The 11840-nt window shown below is 53.5% G+C and overlaps 6 protein-coding genes and 1 non-coding gene across 7 annotated transcripts in view; 4 read left to right on the top strand and 3 right to left on the bottom strand.

The window, feature by feature from the left end:
- Positions 1–863: 863 nt before the first annotated feature.
- GUITHDRAFT_157671 (hypothetical protein) lies at positions 864–3724 on the top strand (the record flags this gene model as incomplete). Its single annotated transcript, XM_005834084.1, has 17 exons — positions 864–920; positions 1162–1242; positions 1406–1452; positions 1498–1558; positions 1607–1686; positions 1742–1826; positions 1995–2069; positions 2117–2193; positions 2245–2634; positions 2686–2722; positions 2769–2889; positions 2942–3006; positions 3053–3242; positions 3290–3360; positions 3407–3475; positions 3525–3608; positions 3653–3724. The coding sequence occupies 17 exons, from the start codon at positions 864–866 to the stop codon at positions 3722–3724; spliced, it is 1662 nt and encodes a 553-aa protein (XP_005834141.1).
- Positions 3725–3767: 43 nt separating this feature from the next.
- Positions 3768–4699, bottom strand: GUITHDRAFT_152173 (hypothetical protein). The gene is made up of 8 exons (XM_005834083.1): positions 4626–4699; positions 4549–4572; positions 4434–4499; positions 4360–4389; positions 4201–4308; positions 4094–4150; positions 3981–4043; positions 3768–3936 (listed from the first exon to the last, which is right to left on the bottom strand). Exons 1-8 carry the CDS (start codon positions 4668–4670, stop codon positions 3847–3849), a joined length of 483 nt encoding a protein of 160 aa, XP_005834140.1. The 5' UTR covers positions 4671–4699; the 3' UTR covers positions 3768–3846.
- A 251-nt stretch (positions 4700–4950) lies between these two features.
- On the top strand, positions 4951–5023 carry GUITHDRAFT_t48. The gene has a single exon. It is a non-coding gene; the product is annotated as a tRNA-Arg (tRNA).
- A 1079-nt stretch (positions 5024–6102) lies between these two features.
- GUITHDRAFT_137752 (hypothetical protein) lies at positions 6103–7423 on the top strand (the record flags this gene model as incomplete). The annotated part of the gene is made up of 12 exons (XM_005834082.1): positions 6103–6144; positions 6188–6239; positions 6287–6329; positions 6381–6477; positions 6527–6574; positions 6603–6687; positions 6735–6847; positions 6899–6991; positions 7051–7114; positions 7158–7208; positions 7257–7306; positions 7361–7423. 12 exons carry the CDS (start codon positions 6103–6105, stop codon positions 7421–7423), a joined length of 801 nt encoding a protein of 266 aa, XP_005834139.1.
- Positions 7424–7608: 185 nt separating this feature from the next.
- On the bottom strand, positions 7609–8312 carry GUITHDRAFT_107069 (hypothetical protein; the record flags this gene model as incomplete). Its single annotated transcript, XM_005834081.1, has 4 exons — positions 7609–7632; positions 7682–7768; positions 7822–7905; positions 8097–8312. The coding sequence occupies 4 exons, from the start codon at positions 8310–8312 to the stop codon at positions 7609–7611; spliced, it is 411 nt and encodes a 136-aa protein (XP_005834138.1).
- Positions 8313–9479: 1167 nt separating this feature from the next.
- GUITHDRAFT_107068 (hypothetical protein) lies at positions 9480–10692 on the top strand (the record flags this gene model as incomplete). The annotated part of the gene is made up of 7 exons (XM_005834080.1): positions 9480–9499; positions 9716–9873; positions 9924–10054; positions 10106–10231; positions 10279–10364; positions 10417–10516; positions 10585–10692. The coding sequence occupies 7 exons, from the start codon at positions 9480–9482 to the stop codon at positions 10690–10692; spliced, it is 729 nt and encodes a 242-aa protein (XP_005834137.1).
- Positions 10693–10787: 95 nt separating this feature from the next.
- GUITHDRAFT_107067 (hypothetical protein) overlaps positions 10788–11840 on the bottom strand; it is a gene marked incomplete at both ends in the record, with an annotated part of 4668 nt that continues 3615 nt past the window's right edge. Inside the window, one exon of the mRNA XM_005834079.1 lies at positions 10788–11600. Coding sequence (XP_005834136.1) covers positions 10788–11600 — 813 coding nt within the window. The remainder of the gene's footprint in view (positions 11601–11840) is intronic.

Here is an 11840-nt window from a genome sequence, read left to right as displayed (position 1 = left end):
ATTTCGTTGCTTGAACCGTTAGGTGTACCGCGGATGAAGGTAGACCAGAATAGGCTCAGGCCCGCCGGGCAGCAGCCGGGCCGGGCCGCGAGCGCGGCCCGGCGGCCTTGTGACTGGCGGGCCGATCGTCGGCCCGGGCCGGACCAGCCACAGAGTCAGGGCCGCCGCCGGTCACCTGAGAGGCTTCCGCTGGATTGACTCGCGGCTCAGTCTGAGCCTCCGAAATACTCAGTGACTTGACTCAGGAGGCCTCAGTCCTACTAGGCTAGCGGCGTCTTGCTAAGGGCTGGCATACGATCCGATCCATCAGAAGGCCCGGCCGGGCCGCGGCCCGGCCGCCCGGGGCCGGCTCCGAGCGTGACGATCCGAGTCCGGAACTCCGAGGCTCCCCGACCCACCGGGTCACTTAGGCGAGTCACTGCGGCCCGGTGCCCGGCACCCGGTGTGGTCGCCGGACCGAGTCAGCCGCTCACTCCGCAGTGTCGGACCCTCGGCGGTCACCACTACGGTCTGACGCCGCGGTTCGATTGGACACGGTTCGACCGGCGTCCGACCGTACGGTCACCGTCCGCGAGGGAGTCCCGGCGGGCCGCCCGACCGTCTGACTAAGGCATCGGCGGTGCCATCATGATGCTGACGGTGCCGTGCGGCCGCCCGGCAGCGGCGGGAGGCCCGGATCACTCAGACGGGCTGCCGGGCCGGGCGGTCGGACCGTCGTCACAAAGCCTGAGTCACGTGACGGCCGGGCGTTGCCAGAACGGCGGTGCCCGGCGCGCGGCCCGGCCGGGGCCCGGGGGCCCCGAGCCCGGCCGTTACATCACACACTTAAGAGCGACAACGGATGAAGCCACGTGCGTGCTGAAATGGCGGACGTCGAGGCGAAGGATGCAGGAGCAGAGCCAACGGGAGAAGAGGGACAGGTCAGCAAACCTCGTGCTCTGACTCCTCAGACATCTCCACCTTCCTTACGCGGAGTTTCTTGTCTTGCTTCACTTGTCTTCTCTCTTGTTCGACCGCATCTTTAGGAGGTGCCGCTGCCCTTTCCAGCAACAAAGCCGCCTTTACACCTCCGCGTTCCAGCCTCTTACAATCGTGTTCCACTTGTTCACATCATCATGTGCTCTAATCAGATGGTAGTGACGACCATTTTTCGCTTTCCAGACCCTTTCCAAGAATGCCTTGAAGAAGCTTGAGAAGCAGAAGAAGCTTGCAGAGGAGAAAGCAGCCAAGGAAGCCGCCAAGGTGAAACAAGGGACACGAAGCAATCATTCTGACGTGCTTGAAGGCTGCTAAGGCTGCTGAAGCCGGAACTTCTGCCAAGCCCAAGGTACCTCGTTGATTGTGCTGGGGAAACAGCAAAAGGAGGCGTTGATATTCCCCAACTCACGCATTATTGCGTTTTCAGGCCAACGATGAAGAGGAGTTGGATCCAACCATGTACTTCGAGAACAGGTGATATTGTTACACACGTTGTGTCATGTGCTGACGTCATGCCAGGAGCAAGTGGGTTCTCAGTCAGAAGCAAGGGGATGGCAACCCGTACCCGCACAAGTTCCAGGTGAATGCGGCGGAAGCAGGGGAGAAGCATGGTAACACTTGAATGCAGGTGGACATGTCGCTCCCTGAATACCGTAGCAAGTTCGAGTCCATGAACGAGGGAGAGCATGACACGAATACGATCGTGAGGTGAACTAGCAGCAGAATCTTGTGCGATTGTCAGGATGTTGATTATTTGGTACAGCTTGGCCGGAAGGATTTGGAGCAAGAGACAGTCTGGCCAAAGCTTGATCTTCTACGATCTGAGAGGAGATGGCGCGAAAGTCCAGGTGATCGAGATGTTGTCGTCACTGCACATAATGTGCTAACTGAGAGCGACAAAGATCATGGCCGATGCCAAGACGCATTCCGATGGCGACTTCATGGAAGCTCACAGGTATAAGAAACAACATCAACATCAGCTGTTTTGATGAGTCTCGGTGTTCAGAAATCTCAAGCGTGGAGATGTGATTGGAGTTGTCGGTCATCCTGGCAAGAGCAAGAAAGGGGAGTTGTCTATCTTCCCCATCAAGGCAAACGTTTCCTTCGTTCTCGCCTTGTCTCATCACGCCTTCATCAGGTTCAACTCCTCTCGGCTTGCTTGCACATGTTGCCCAAGGTGGATGGCAGCTTGAAGGAGCAAGAAACAAGATATCGGTGTGTGTCAGTGTGCAAGCCGTGACCGATAGATTCACATCTTGTTCACAGTCAGCGATACCTTGACATGATAGTGAACGGCAACGTTCGCAACATCTTCATCACCAGATCAAAGATCATCAATTATCTCCGCAGATACCTTGACATGCGCAACTTCGTCGAGGTCGAGACCCCGATGATGAACATGATCCCCGGAGGAGCTACCGCACGTCCATTCATCACCCATCACAATGAGTTGGACATGCGTCTCTACATGCGCATTGCTCCTGAGCTGTACTTGAAAATGCTTGTCATTGGTGGATTGGATCGGGTATATGAGATAGGCAGACAGTTCCGCAATGAGGGCATCGATTTGACTCACAACCCCGAGTTCACGACCTGCGAGTTCTATCAGGCATATGCCGATTACAACGACCTCATGAAGTTGACTGAGGAATTCTTGTACGTTGCTCTGGACAAGGTTTCTTTGCTGATGGGTGTGCTGTCTTGCAGGTCTGGACTGGTCATGGAATTGCACGGCACCTACAAGGTTTGGACCCTCGCAGGTTGAAATTTCTTCTCATCTACTCCAACAGATTCAGTACCACCCCGATGGCCCTGGCACGGAGAGGGTGATGGATATGGACTTCACTCCGCCCTTCAGGAGGGTTTCCATGATCTCTGGGTTGGAGGAAGTGCTCGGGGTGAAGATCCCAGGTGGAAGTGACATGAGAAGGAGGGAAGGCGGGAATTGTGACTTGGTTTTCAGCCGATTACTCGTCAGAGGAGTGCAGACAGTTTTTGGACAAGCTCTGTGCCGAGAAGGAGAAGGAGGTGAGACGTGCCCGGTTGGAAATGCTCGAACTCATCAGCACTGCAGCTTGGCGAGGTCTTGTGTCCTCCTCCTCGCACCACCGCGAGATTGATCGACAAGCTGGTCGGAGAGTACCTGGAGCCGTCCTTCAATTCACCAACCTTCCTCTGCGACCACCCTGAGATCATGTCTCCTCTGGCAAAGTATCATCGTTCCATCCCCAGCCTCACTGAGAGGTTCGAGCTGTTCGTCTGCGGTGAGTTGAGCCGCGCGCGATGCTCTTCTGGGTTGACGACGGACTAGGCAAGGAGCTCTGCAATGCATACACGGAGTTGAACGATCCGTTCGTGCAGAGAGAACGGTTTGACGCTCAGGTACGAGATCAGGTGCTATGGCTGGCAGCTGCCTGATGTGCAACAGGCCAAGGACAAGGCCTCTGGTGACGACGAGGCCATGTTCAAGGACGAGACCTTCCTCAATGCTCTCGAGGTGAGCGGGCTGTGAGAAGGGGCTGCCTTGACCTGACGCAAACGTGTAGTACGGTCTCCCTCCCACTGGAGGTTGGGGTCTCGGCATTGACCGTCTTGTGATGTTCATGACCGATTCCAACAACATCAAGGAGGTCAGTTTGCTTGTCCTCTGCTCCCGGCCTTAACTCCTCGGCAGGTTCTCCTCTTCCCCGCCATGAAGCCAACCGCCGAATTTCCTGCGCCCAAATACCCGAACCCTTTTGCCTGAGCGCTGAGCATGGCGCGAGGGTTTTGTGACTCTGCCGACTTGTACCCCTGACGTCGTTTACTCGCAAGAGCATTAAAGCATGCTAGGGAAGTTGTCGTAGATTGTGTCCTTTGAGTCAGCTCTCAGAGTTGAGATGAAGCTGTCGTATGACGGATGGTGGTTGACGAGGGTCCTTGTTCGAGGTTCTCAGGCAGAATCGCGGACTTCTCCCTCTGCAAGTTGGTCAAGGGGAGCAAAGAGAGGAACTGCACATCACAGAGGGGAACATGAAGCGCGATAAGAAGTAAGCGCTGAGCGGGCTCATGCTGGACGCCGCCTCCTGCCATGAGGCGATCAACATCAAGACAGCACACCCGCTAAGACGGATACCTGACTGTGCTTGGAAAAATTTGCTTGCCACTCGGCAAGAGAGTCTGATGCCGAGTTCTAGACATCGAACATTTCAGTTTCTTGACCTGACTGCACTTTGTCTTCACCGTATCATTCAACTGGCTTGTTGCAGAGACGGCACCGAAGATACAGGCATGCAGGCAAAGGAGGGCTTGACTAGGTGATGCTCGGACTGTCTGAGTTCCAGGAGCGATCTACTCGCAGGATATCAGAACATCTTGCCCCTATCGCTTAAGACTTACTACCTCAACCCCTGCATGGACGGGGATAGGCGCCTACAAGAATTCAGCTGAAACCTTCAATAAGCTGAACCTCTCACCAGCTGAGGATGAACAGACTGTTGCGCTGCCATCGAATTCATCTCTGCCACTTCCTCCGCGATTTGCTGCATTGCAAACGTCAAACTATTACCTCCGGCCACGGCCATTGCAAACCTGTCCCATAAAGTCCATGACCATCTGCAGACACATGTTTCAGGCTGCAGCGAGGAGAGGAGCAGGATCATTATCACCTCGATGCCATTGCAAGTAGGGAAGTAGATGCCCATAGAGTCCATCCTTGCTTCCTGCCTCTCCTCTCCTCCCCCTGCTTCCTTTGTCCCTTCCCGTTCACTCGTCCGGCCACCCTCCACACCTCAGCTACTACCCCCTCACCAAATCTGCACCCTTGTCACATACCACCCCATCGTGCTCACCCTCACTGAAATTGGTAATTTTGCTTCTACCCCTACCACCTCATTTTCAATCACCCCACCCATGTATACAAGAAACTCCCTACCCTACCCCCTCAGTACAGTCTATATATACTCTCTTGTTGCACGATCGGTACGGGCTTGGGCTTGGCTGGCGCAATGGACAGCGCGTTGGACTTCTAATCCAAAGGTTCTGGGTTCAAGTCCCAGGTCAGGTGTCGCCCTTTCTTTTACTTCCGCTCAACTTGGCATTGAGCTTGCCGGGCTGGGCCGACCTCCCGGCTCTTTTTTGTTTTTGTGAACTGCCGCTCCGAGGTCCGGGAATCAAAGTGACGCCTACCGACGGTGTTTGCGGTTGCCGGGTTATCGATCCTCCTGATTGTCCTCGTACTGATTTTTAACTTAACTTTGAGTAAAAAGGTTATCCGCGGCGCCCGGCGCCGCGGACTCAGCGGATCAACCGTCAGCCGGCGGGCCCCCGGGCCCAGAATCGCCCGGAAGTTAGCCTCAGCTAGTAGGTCCGAAGCCCCAGTGCAGTGCCAGGCTGAGGGCGAGTCACCCGCGGCCCGCCGGGGCCGGGCAGCGCCGGGCCGCCGGGCGGCCGCCGCCCGGGCGCAGCCGCCCGAGACTCGCCAGTGACCGTGCGGGGCAAGCTGCAAAGTTCCGATGCCAAATTATGAGATCATGGGCCTGTCGGATGTGACTCACTCGGATCATGCCAGTGCCGGGCCCGGGGCGCGGCCCGGGCTCCGGGCCGAGCCTCGGAGCGGCCGCGCCGTCGGACTCGGACTGCCCGCCGGCGGCGCGGGCCGGGCCTGCCCTGAGCAACTCAGCTTACTGCCTGTATGAGGGGCATCAAGATCGCTCGAATGTCGCAGAAGCGAGCGAGCAGGACGAGCGAGTGGGGCGAGGGTGGGGAGTGAGAGCCAAGGGACGCACATGCTGCCATGAGGATAGTTGTATGATACTAGAGACATGCCAGAAGCTCTACTGTGAAGCGTAAGAAGGGCAAGGTTGCAGTATAGATGATGATGTGTTCAAATCAAGGTAGAACGGATCAGAGATTTGATGGATAAATCTTATCAGAATTCTCAGTTCAGATTGCACACATCGCAATCAACTTTGAAGTTCATTTCCAGGTAGTGTGATGAGCAGGATCTGATTGGTTTTTGGAATTTCTGAGACAGCAATCGGATATTCAATGATGAGAATAGGTTGATTGGCACATTGAGAGGGACCAGGCTTTTCACATTATCTATACCAATCATTCTTCTCCTCACTCGTTTCCCCTTGCTAGATGGGTGACCACCTGGACGACGAGCTTGCCCTGTTTGAGAAGGTAGGACCCGAGTTTCCACATGAGAGACTCACTTCTTCATTAGGAGATTGAATCCTTAGAATCTCAGAAACCAGCTGAGACGAGCTCGTCCTCAGGTGTGCGCATTGAGAACATGCTTGCAACCTTCTCACTCGCAGTTTAGCAAAACCCGGAGGATCTGAGACCACAACTGCAAAGAAGCCAAAGTGAGGGGTTCTTTTTGATTCCACATCCAGGATAACAACTTCCCTACTCAGGATCCAGTATGCAGCAGCACCTGTCAAGAACTACGACGATGAGCTGATGCCCACTGTTGCTTCTCGATCGTCGGGCGTGACAACGCTCTTCCAACCGGTGCGTCGCTTCACTTGATGCCTTGCGATCCTTTTGAGATCCCTTTCAGAGCTTGAATCTCAGTTATCAAGCGAATCCTGCGCCAAATTCATTCCAGGTGCGCAGGACCTGTTGGTGTAGCTCAGACCTGTGGAGCTAATCTCTTCCAGACATATGGCTCCTCCATTGCTCCGCCCGCCATCTCAGGAGGCGCTAACTCAAAGATGCCTGGTTTGAGATGGAACGACATGTGGCGGAGCTGAAATGATGTCAACCAGGAATACCGGACACAATCATGAGGTCGGCGGGAGGTAAGAAATGGTCGGACGCGTCGCTTTTGGAGTGGCCGAAGGATGACTATCGAATGTTCTGCGGGAATCTCGGAAATGAGGTACGAGATGCTGTGCCTGGAAATTGAATGAAAAAGATTTTTGACTGCTAGGTCGATGACTCGACCCTGGCAAGAAGTTTCGGAAAGTATTCATCGTTTCAAAAGGCAAAGGTTGTGCGCGATGGCCGTACAAGCAAGTCGAAGGTTGATGATGCTGGATTGCAGAACCCGTTGGCTTAGCAGACTAAACTAAGAAATTTCAGGGTTACGGATTCGTGTCATTCGCGGATCCTGCAGATTTTACGAGAGCGATGAAGGAGATGCAAGGTGAAGGAAGAATTTGTTTTCTGAATACCTGATTCGCCTGTAGGGAAATATGTCGGAAATCGTCCAGTGAAGCTTATGAAAAGTGAATGGCAAGGTGGGAGAATCCCTGCTGCGTTTGTTCCGGCTCACTCTTGTTCATCAGAGCGAGCTCTGCAGCCGGGAAAGAAGCGACCTGCCCCTCAACAGCAGCAGGTGCCGATTCTCACATTTCATAGCTACTGCACTCACTCGGAATGAACACTGCAGGGAGAAGAAGAGGAAGATACTGAATGGTGGAATAAGAAAGCAAGCAAACCGAAGAAGAAGTGAGTCCAATTCCTGCAAGACAGGAATGGTTTTTTTCCATTTTCATCAGTCAGGTTGAGAACGTGATTGGGGAAGGAAGAGACAAAGAAACAGTTTTAATTTCGTTCCAGCTGTGGTTAAATGTTCCTAAGTTTGCACAGGAGCGTGCTTGAATACACATACTATACATGGCAACTCTAAACTTAGGCTCAGATGAACACTACCGCGTGACCCTGACATAATATTTAGGCATGCAACAAGGGACTGGAAGTGATTTCAAACCTGGTGCACGTGTCCATAATCACTGCTGTAGTCACGGCCACCACAACCAAATGCTCCACTCTTTGCACAAGAAGGCATGTGCTTCAGCTGCAATTTGCCCATGTTAGATAAAGAAAGTGTTGCCAAATCAACTCCCTCACCATGGTCTGAAAATCCCATTCGGTGCGCCTCGCCATGGCCTTAGCAGCCTCCTGGTGAGCAAACTGCTGAACAGATGCGTAGCTCTGTAACAAGTCGAGAGCTTATCAGACCCCGACACAAGCCACAAGCAGTGACAAGAGCGCAGGAAGGACAGGTGGCACAGGAACGGCAGACAGGTGCCAACAATTTAGACATGCCAGCAAAAGAGATCGCGCATCTCCATCACAATACGGAGGATGATTGGTTTGCAATGCAAAATGCAGCAAAGGCTTACTAATCTCTTCCCAACTCCATCGTCTGAACAACCGAACTCCGCAACCCGCTCCCCCCCCCCCCCCTCCCCCAATTCTTTATGACCGTTGGGATGCAATTGGAATCTATACCCATGCATCCTGTCATTGCCTTCTACAATTGCACGTCTGTATGCGTCAATTTCTCTCTCATCTACTTCCCTTTGTGCATTCCTCGATTTCACAATGGATACGAACATTTCCTGCTGCCTCTTGCCACCTGTCTGTCCCCACCATTGCTTTTCCAATGTTTGGTCAATTCAACACTTCATATCATGTTGCAGGGATGTCGCTTCTCGTCAATACATTGTTTACCTCCTTGTTCACTTTCCCCCCCCCTCCTCCTCGCATCAGTTATCCTTACGCGTCTCTTCAAAGCCTCACCATGATTCGTCCGCTCTGCTTCTGCCGACCTACCCTACCCGATCGTCCAAAATGGTACCCCAACACCACTGGCTCCTCTGAACCCTCTGCTACCCACCCCGTCTGATTGCATTCAATTCATAACTTTTCTATGCTAATTAGTGTAGATGAGAATAATCATAGGTATTTATATAGGAAAAACTTGCATGGTGAACTCCTAGTGGTACACAAAAGGAATTCATTTCCAGTACCCCAGAATTTGCAGCACCCACCCCAGACATTCCTCACTTGTTCAGTTTTCTTACCACCCCCTTTCAATTAAAAAAAACATCTACCTGATTTTGCACCATATTATGCGCAACTAAAAGTATTTAAAATGATATAAAATTAATGGTTCGGCCCTGGTTCGGAATTGGGATTGTCCATTTTGAAAAACAACTGGGTCACGTTCAAATCATTACAACCAGATTTTATCTTGCCCCCCGATCTAAACGTTTACAATAGTTTTATACATAAATGCAGCCTGTACTATCTACATGTATAAAATAGTTTAAAATATTATATCTCATTTTTGGGGGTGGAAGTGTAAAGGGTTGGGATGTACCCCTTGACTACCGCCCTGGTTGTTTTTGATGTTTCACCCCCTTTTCTCTCGTCGGAAATAGGGGTACTAGTACCCGAGCACTGAAAGTGTACTTTTTTTTCCTTTTTAGTTTTCTACCCGTACCTCCTCGGCACGACAGCACCCTACCCACCCCCTCCGAGGACGTCAACATGTGAAATTAACCCGTGGAGTCCGAACTGAGCCCCCACCCCCCTCGATGACCTAAAATTGAAGTCGTTGTGTACCTGAGGGCAGCTAGGAAAGAGAAGCGGGGGAGTGGGGGTATTACTACGGTTTGATGAAATCCCTGACAGTTACGAGAGCACCAGGCATCCTTCAACGGTCACAACAAACCGTTACAGCAGACCGATCAATTTGACCGCGCTGCCCTCCGGTGATCATGGCTGTTGACGAGAGCAGGTAAGTGAGGGACTGATCAGTTGGATGACGAAGAGAGCAGGCTGGGAGAGGCTGAGCGGGGGAAAGACTGAGGAGAGGGAGAGGGGGAGGGGGAGGGGAAGGGGGAGGACTCCGAAGCTCGCCGGGAGGGGAGGGAGAGAGCCGGGAGAAGAGCAGAGAGAGAGAGAGAGGGGAAGACTCAGATGCTGGCGTCATTCAGTGAGGAATATCTCACAGGCTAGACCTTGGCCTGGGGTCTTTGTTCGCTAATCTTGGACTTGGGCTTGGAGACGATGGAGCACAATCGGTGTATTCGGGCGTACGATCGTTTGCGGGGACCTCGGGCAGCAAGAAGATTAGTCCTGCTACCAAGAAATATGAATGGAAAGAGTCAGGTGACACTAGGAGGGAGCAGAAATATGATTGCTCAACTACAAATACTCAGGGGGGCGAAGGGACATTAAGAGGGCTGAGAGTGAGGACACAGCAGCTGTTGTTGCAAGGTGGTTTCAAGAGCGAGAAGCCAGCGTGAAGGCGCTTTATGCCGACTCTCAGAAAGAATCGCTCAGCATTGAGGTGAACTGACAATCTTGCAACTTGAGGCAAAGAGCGCTGAGAATGGTCCAGCTACAACAGCTCAAGATGGCAAGATCATTGAGTGCAGGAAGACGAGAAAGGAAAAAGAACGAAGCCGTCTATGAGAAGAGGGAGGGAAAGGTGCAGATCGTAAGGAAGAGCGTCCTCACCATTGAAGTGCGTAGCCTTATGGATGATGCTGAAAGGTGACCGCGTTCTGGCAGGAGAGGAGGGAGCACTACGAATGGACGCCAACCATGCTCATGCATCGAGACGACTGCACGTGCTCTGTGTGCTCTAAGAGGATCAGGTGAGCCAGTGCTGCTGTCAATGATGCCGATGATCTCATGGAGTGCCGGCAGGGATGCAGCGAGAACGTTGCGGCACCGAACTCTGAATGCGAATGAGTTGGAGGAGACGAGGAAGCGACTGAACGAGCTATGGTGCAGGAAGCAGACTGAGGTAGATGCTATTCCTTGCCGTTCCCGATCTTCAACCTTCTCTCGACCTGTGACATCCCCGGCATGCAGAATTTGGGAGAGGACTCGGAAGTATGGAAACAGATACTACAGGAGAAGCTGAACTTGACAAGGCTAACAAAGGGCATGGCTCCCTACAAGACTCCTATAGACATCTGAACTTTATTCATACATACATCATCTCTTTGCGCTCCTCCACACTCCTCCACCTCTGTCCCTTCCTTGACGTCCTCCTCTCCCTCTTATCCTTTACTCTACGTGTTACGCTTGAACGCTTTCTCGATGATGTCCTGGCAGTCGCCCAGGTCATTAGCTATCGCGATGTCCAGCACGGTGTTGCCTTCGTTGTCTTTCATCTCCAGCAGCTTTCGCTTGCCCACGCTGAGCAGGAAACGGAGCACTTCCGTCTCTGCAGCAGCATGTATCATTGAGGATTGAAGGCTGACGCTCATCGTAGCATCCAGCAGCGAGAAGCCTTCCTCAGCTCTCTTGTCCTTCTCTTCCTCGTCTTCTGAACTCGCTTGTCCCGCCTCGTCATTCTCCGCATGATTGCCTTCCAGACCATCCGTCTCCGCCTCCAACTCGTCAGTCTCGTCGGAGTTCCTCCTGCTGTTCAGCACCGCGTAGTGGGCACAGGTCATCCCCGTCTCGTCCGTGAGAAAGAGCAAGTCCTCTCCTCCGATGTCCCACAGGTATCGGATCACCTCAAGCTTGTCTTCCCACGCTGCCGAGTGCAGGCATGTCCTGCCCTTGATGTCTCGCTCCAGCAGCATCGGCCTGCCTGCCTCTGCAAACAGGAGGGCAACCATGTCCAGGTGGCCGCTGGCGCATGCAAGGTGCATGCACGTGCGCCCTTCCAGTGGCTCTCGCTCCCAGAGGAGAGCAGGAGACGCCCGGCAGAGAAAGCTCGCGCACTCCTTCTTGTTGGCCAGGTTGACCCGCGTGTTCCAGTCCTCCGCCTCTGCCTCCCCCATCTTCCCCTCCGTCAGCCAGTGCAGCACATTCCAGCCCTCGTCGTCCTTGGCTTCGAGAATGGCCGCTCCTCCAACGTTGCAGAGCAGCTCCACCTGCAAACGAGGAGATGAGAGAGGAGAAGAGGGGAGAGGAGGGGAAAACGAAGTGTAGTGGGGAGGAGTGGTGCGGTAGGATGCAGTGAGGTGGGATGGGGCTGGTCTCTGGGATGGAGAGGAGGTCAACTGGACGTTTGGAAAGGAGGACGGAGAGAGACGGGGGGGGGGGGGGGGGGGGAATGGAAAAGGGGGGGGGGGGGAGGAGGGGTGTTACTCCGCGACGAGCCCTCTGTTTTG

The sequence above is a fragment of the Guillardia theta genome (genome assembly GCF_000315625.1).
Source record: "Guillardia theta CCMP2712 unplaced genomic scaffold GUITHscaffold_27, whole genome shotgun sequence".
NCBI classification, from domain to species: Eukaryota; class Cryptophyceae; order Pyrenomonadales; family Geminigeraceae; genus Guillardia; species Guillardia theta.
Note: the sequence above shows the minus strand (reverse complement) of the source record. Positions and strands in the feature narration are given on the sequence as shown.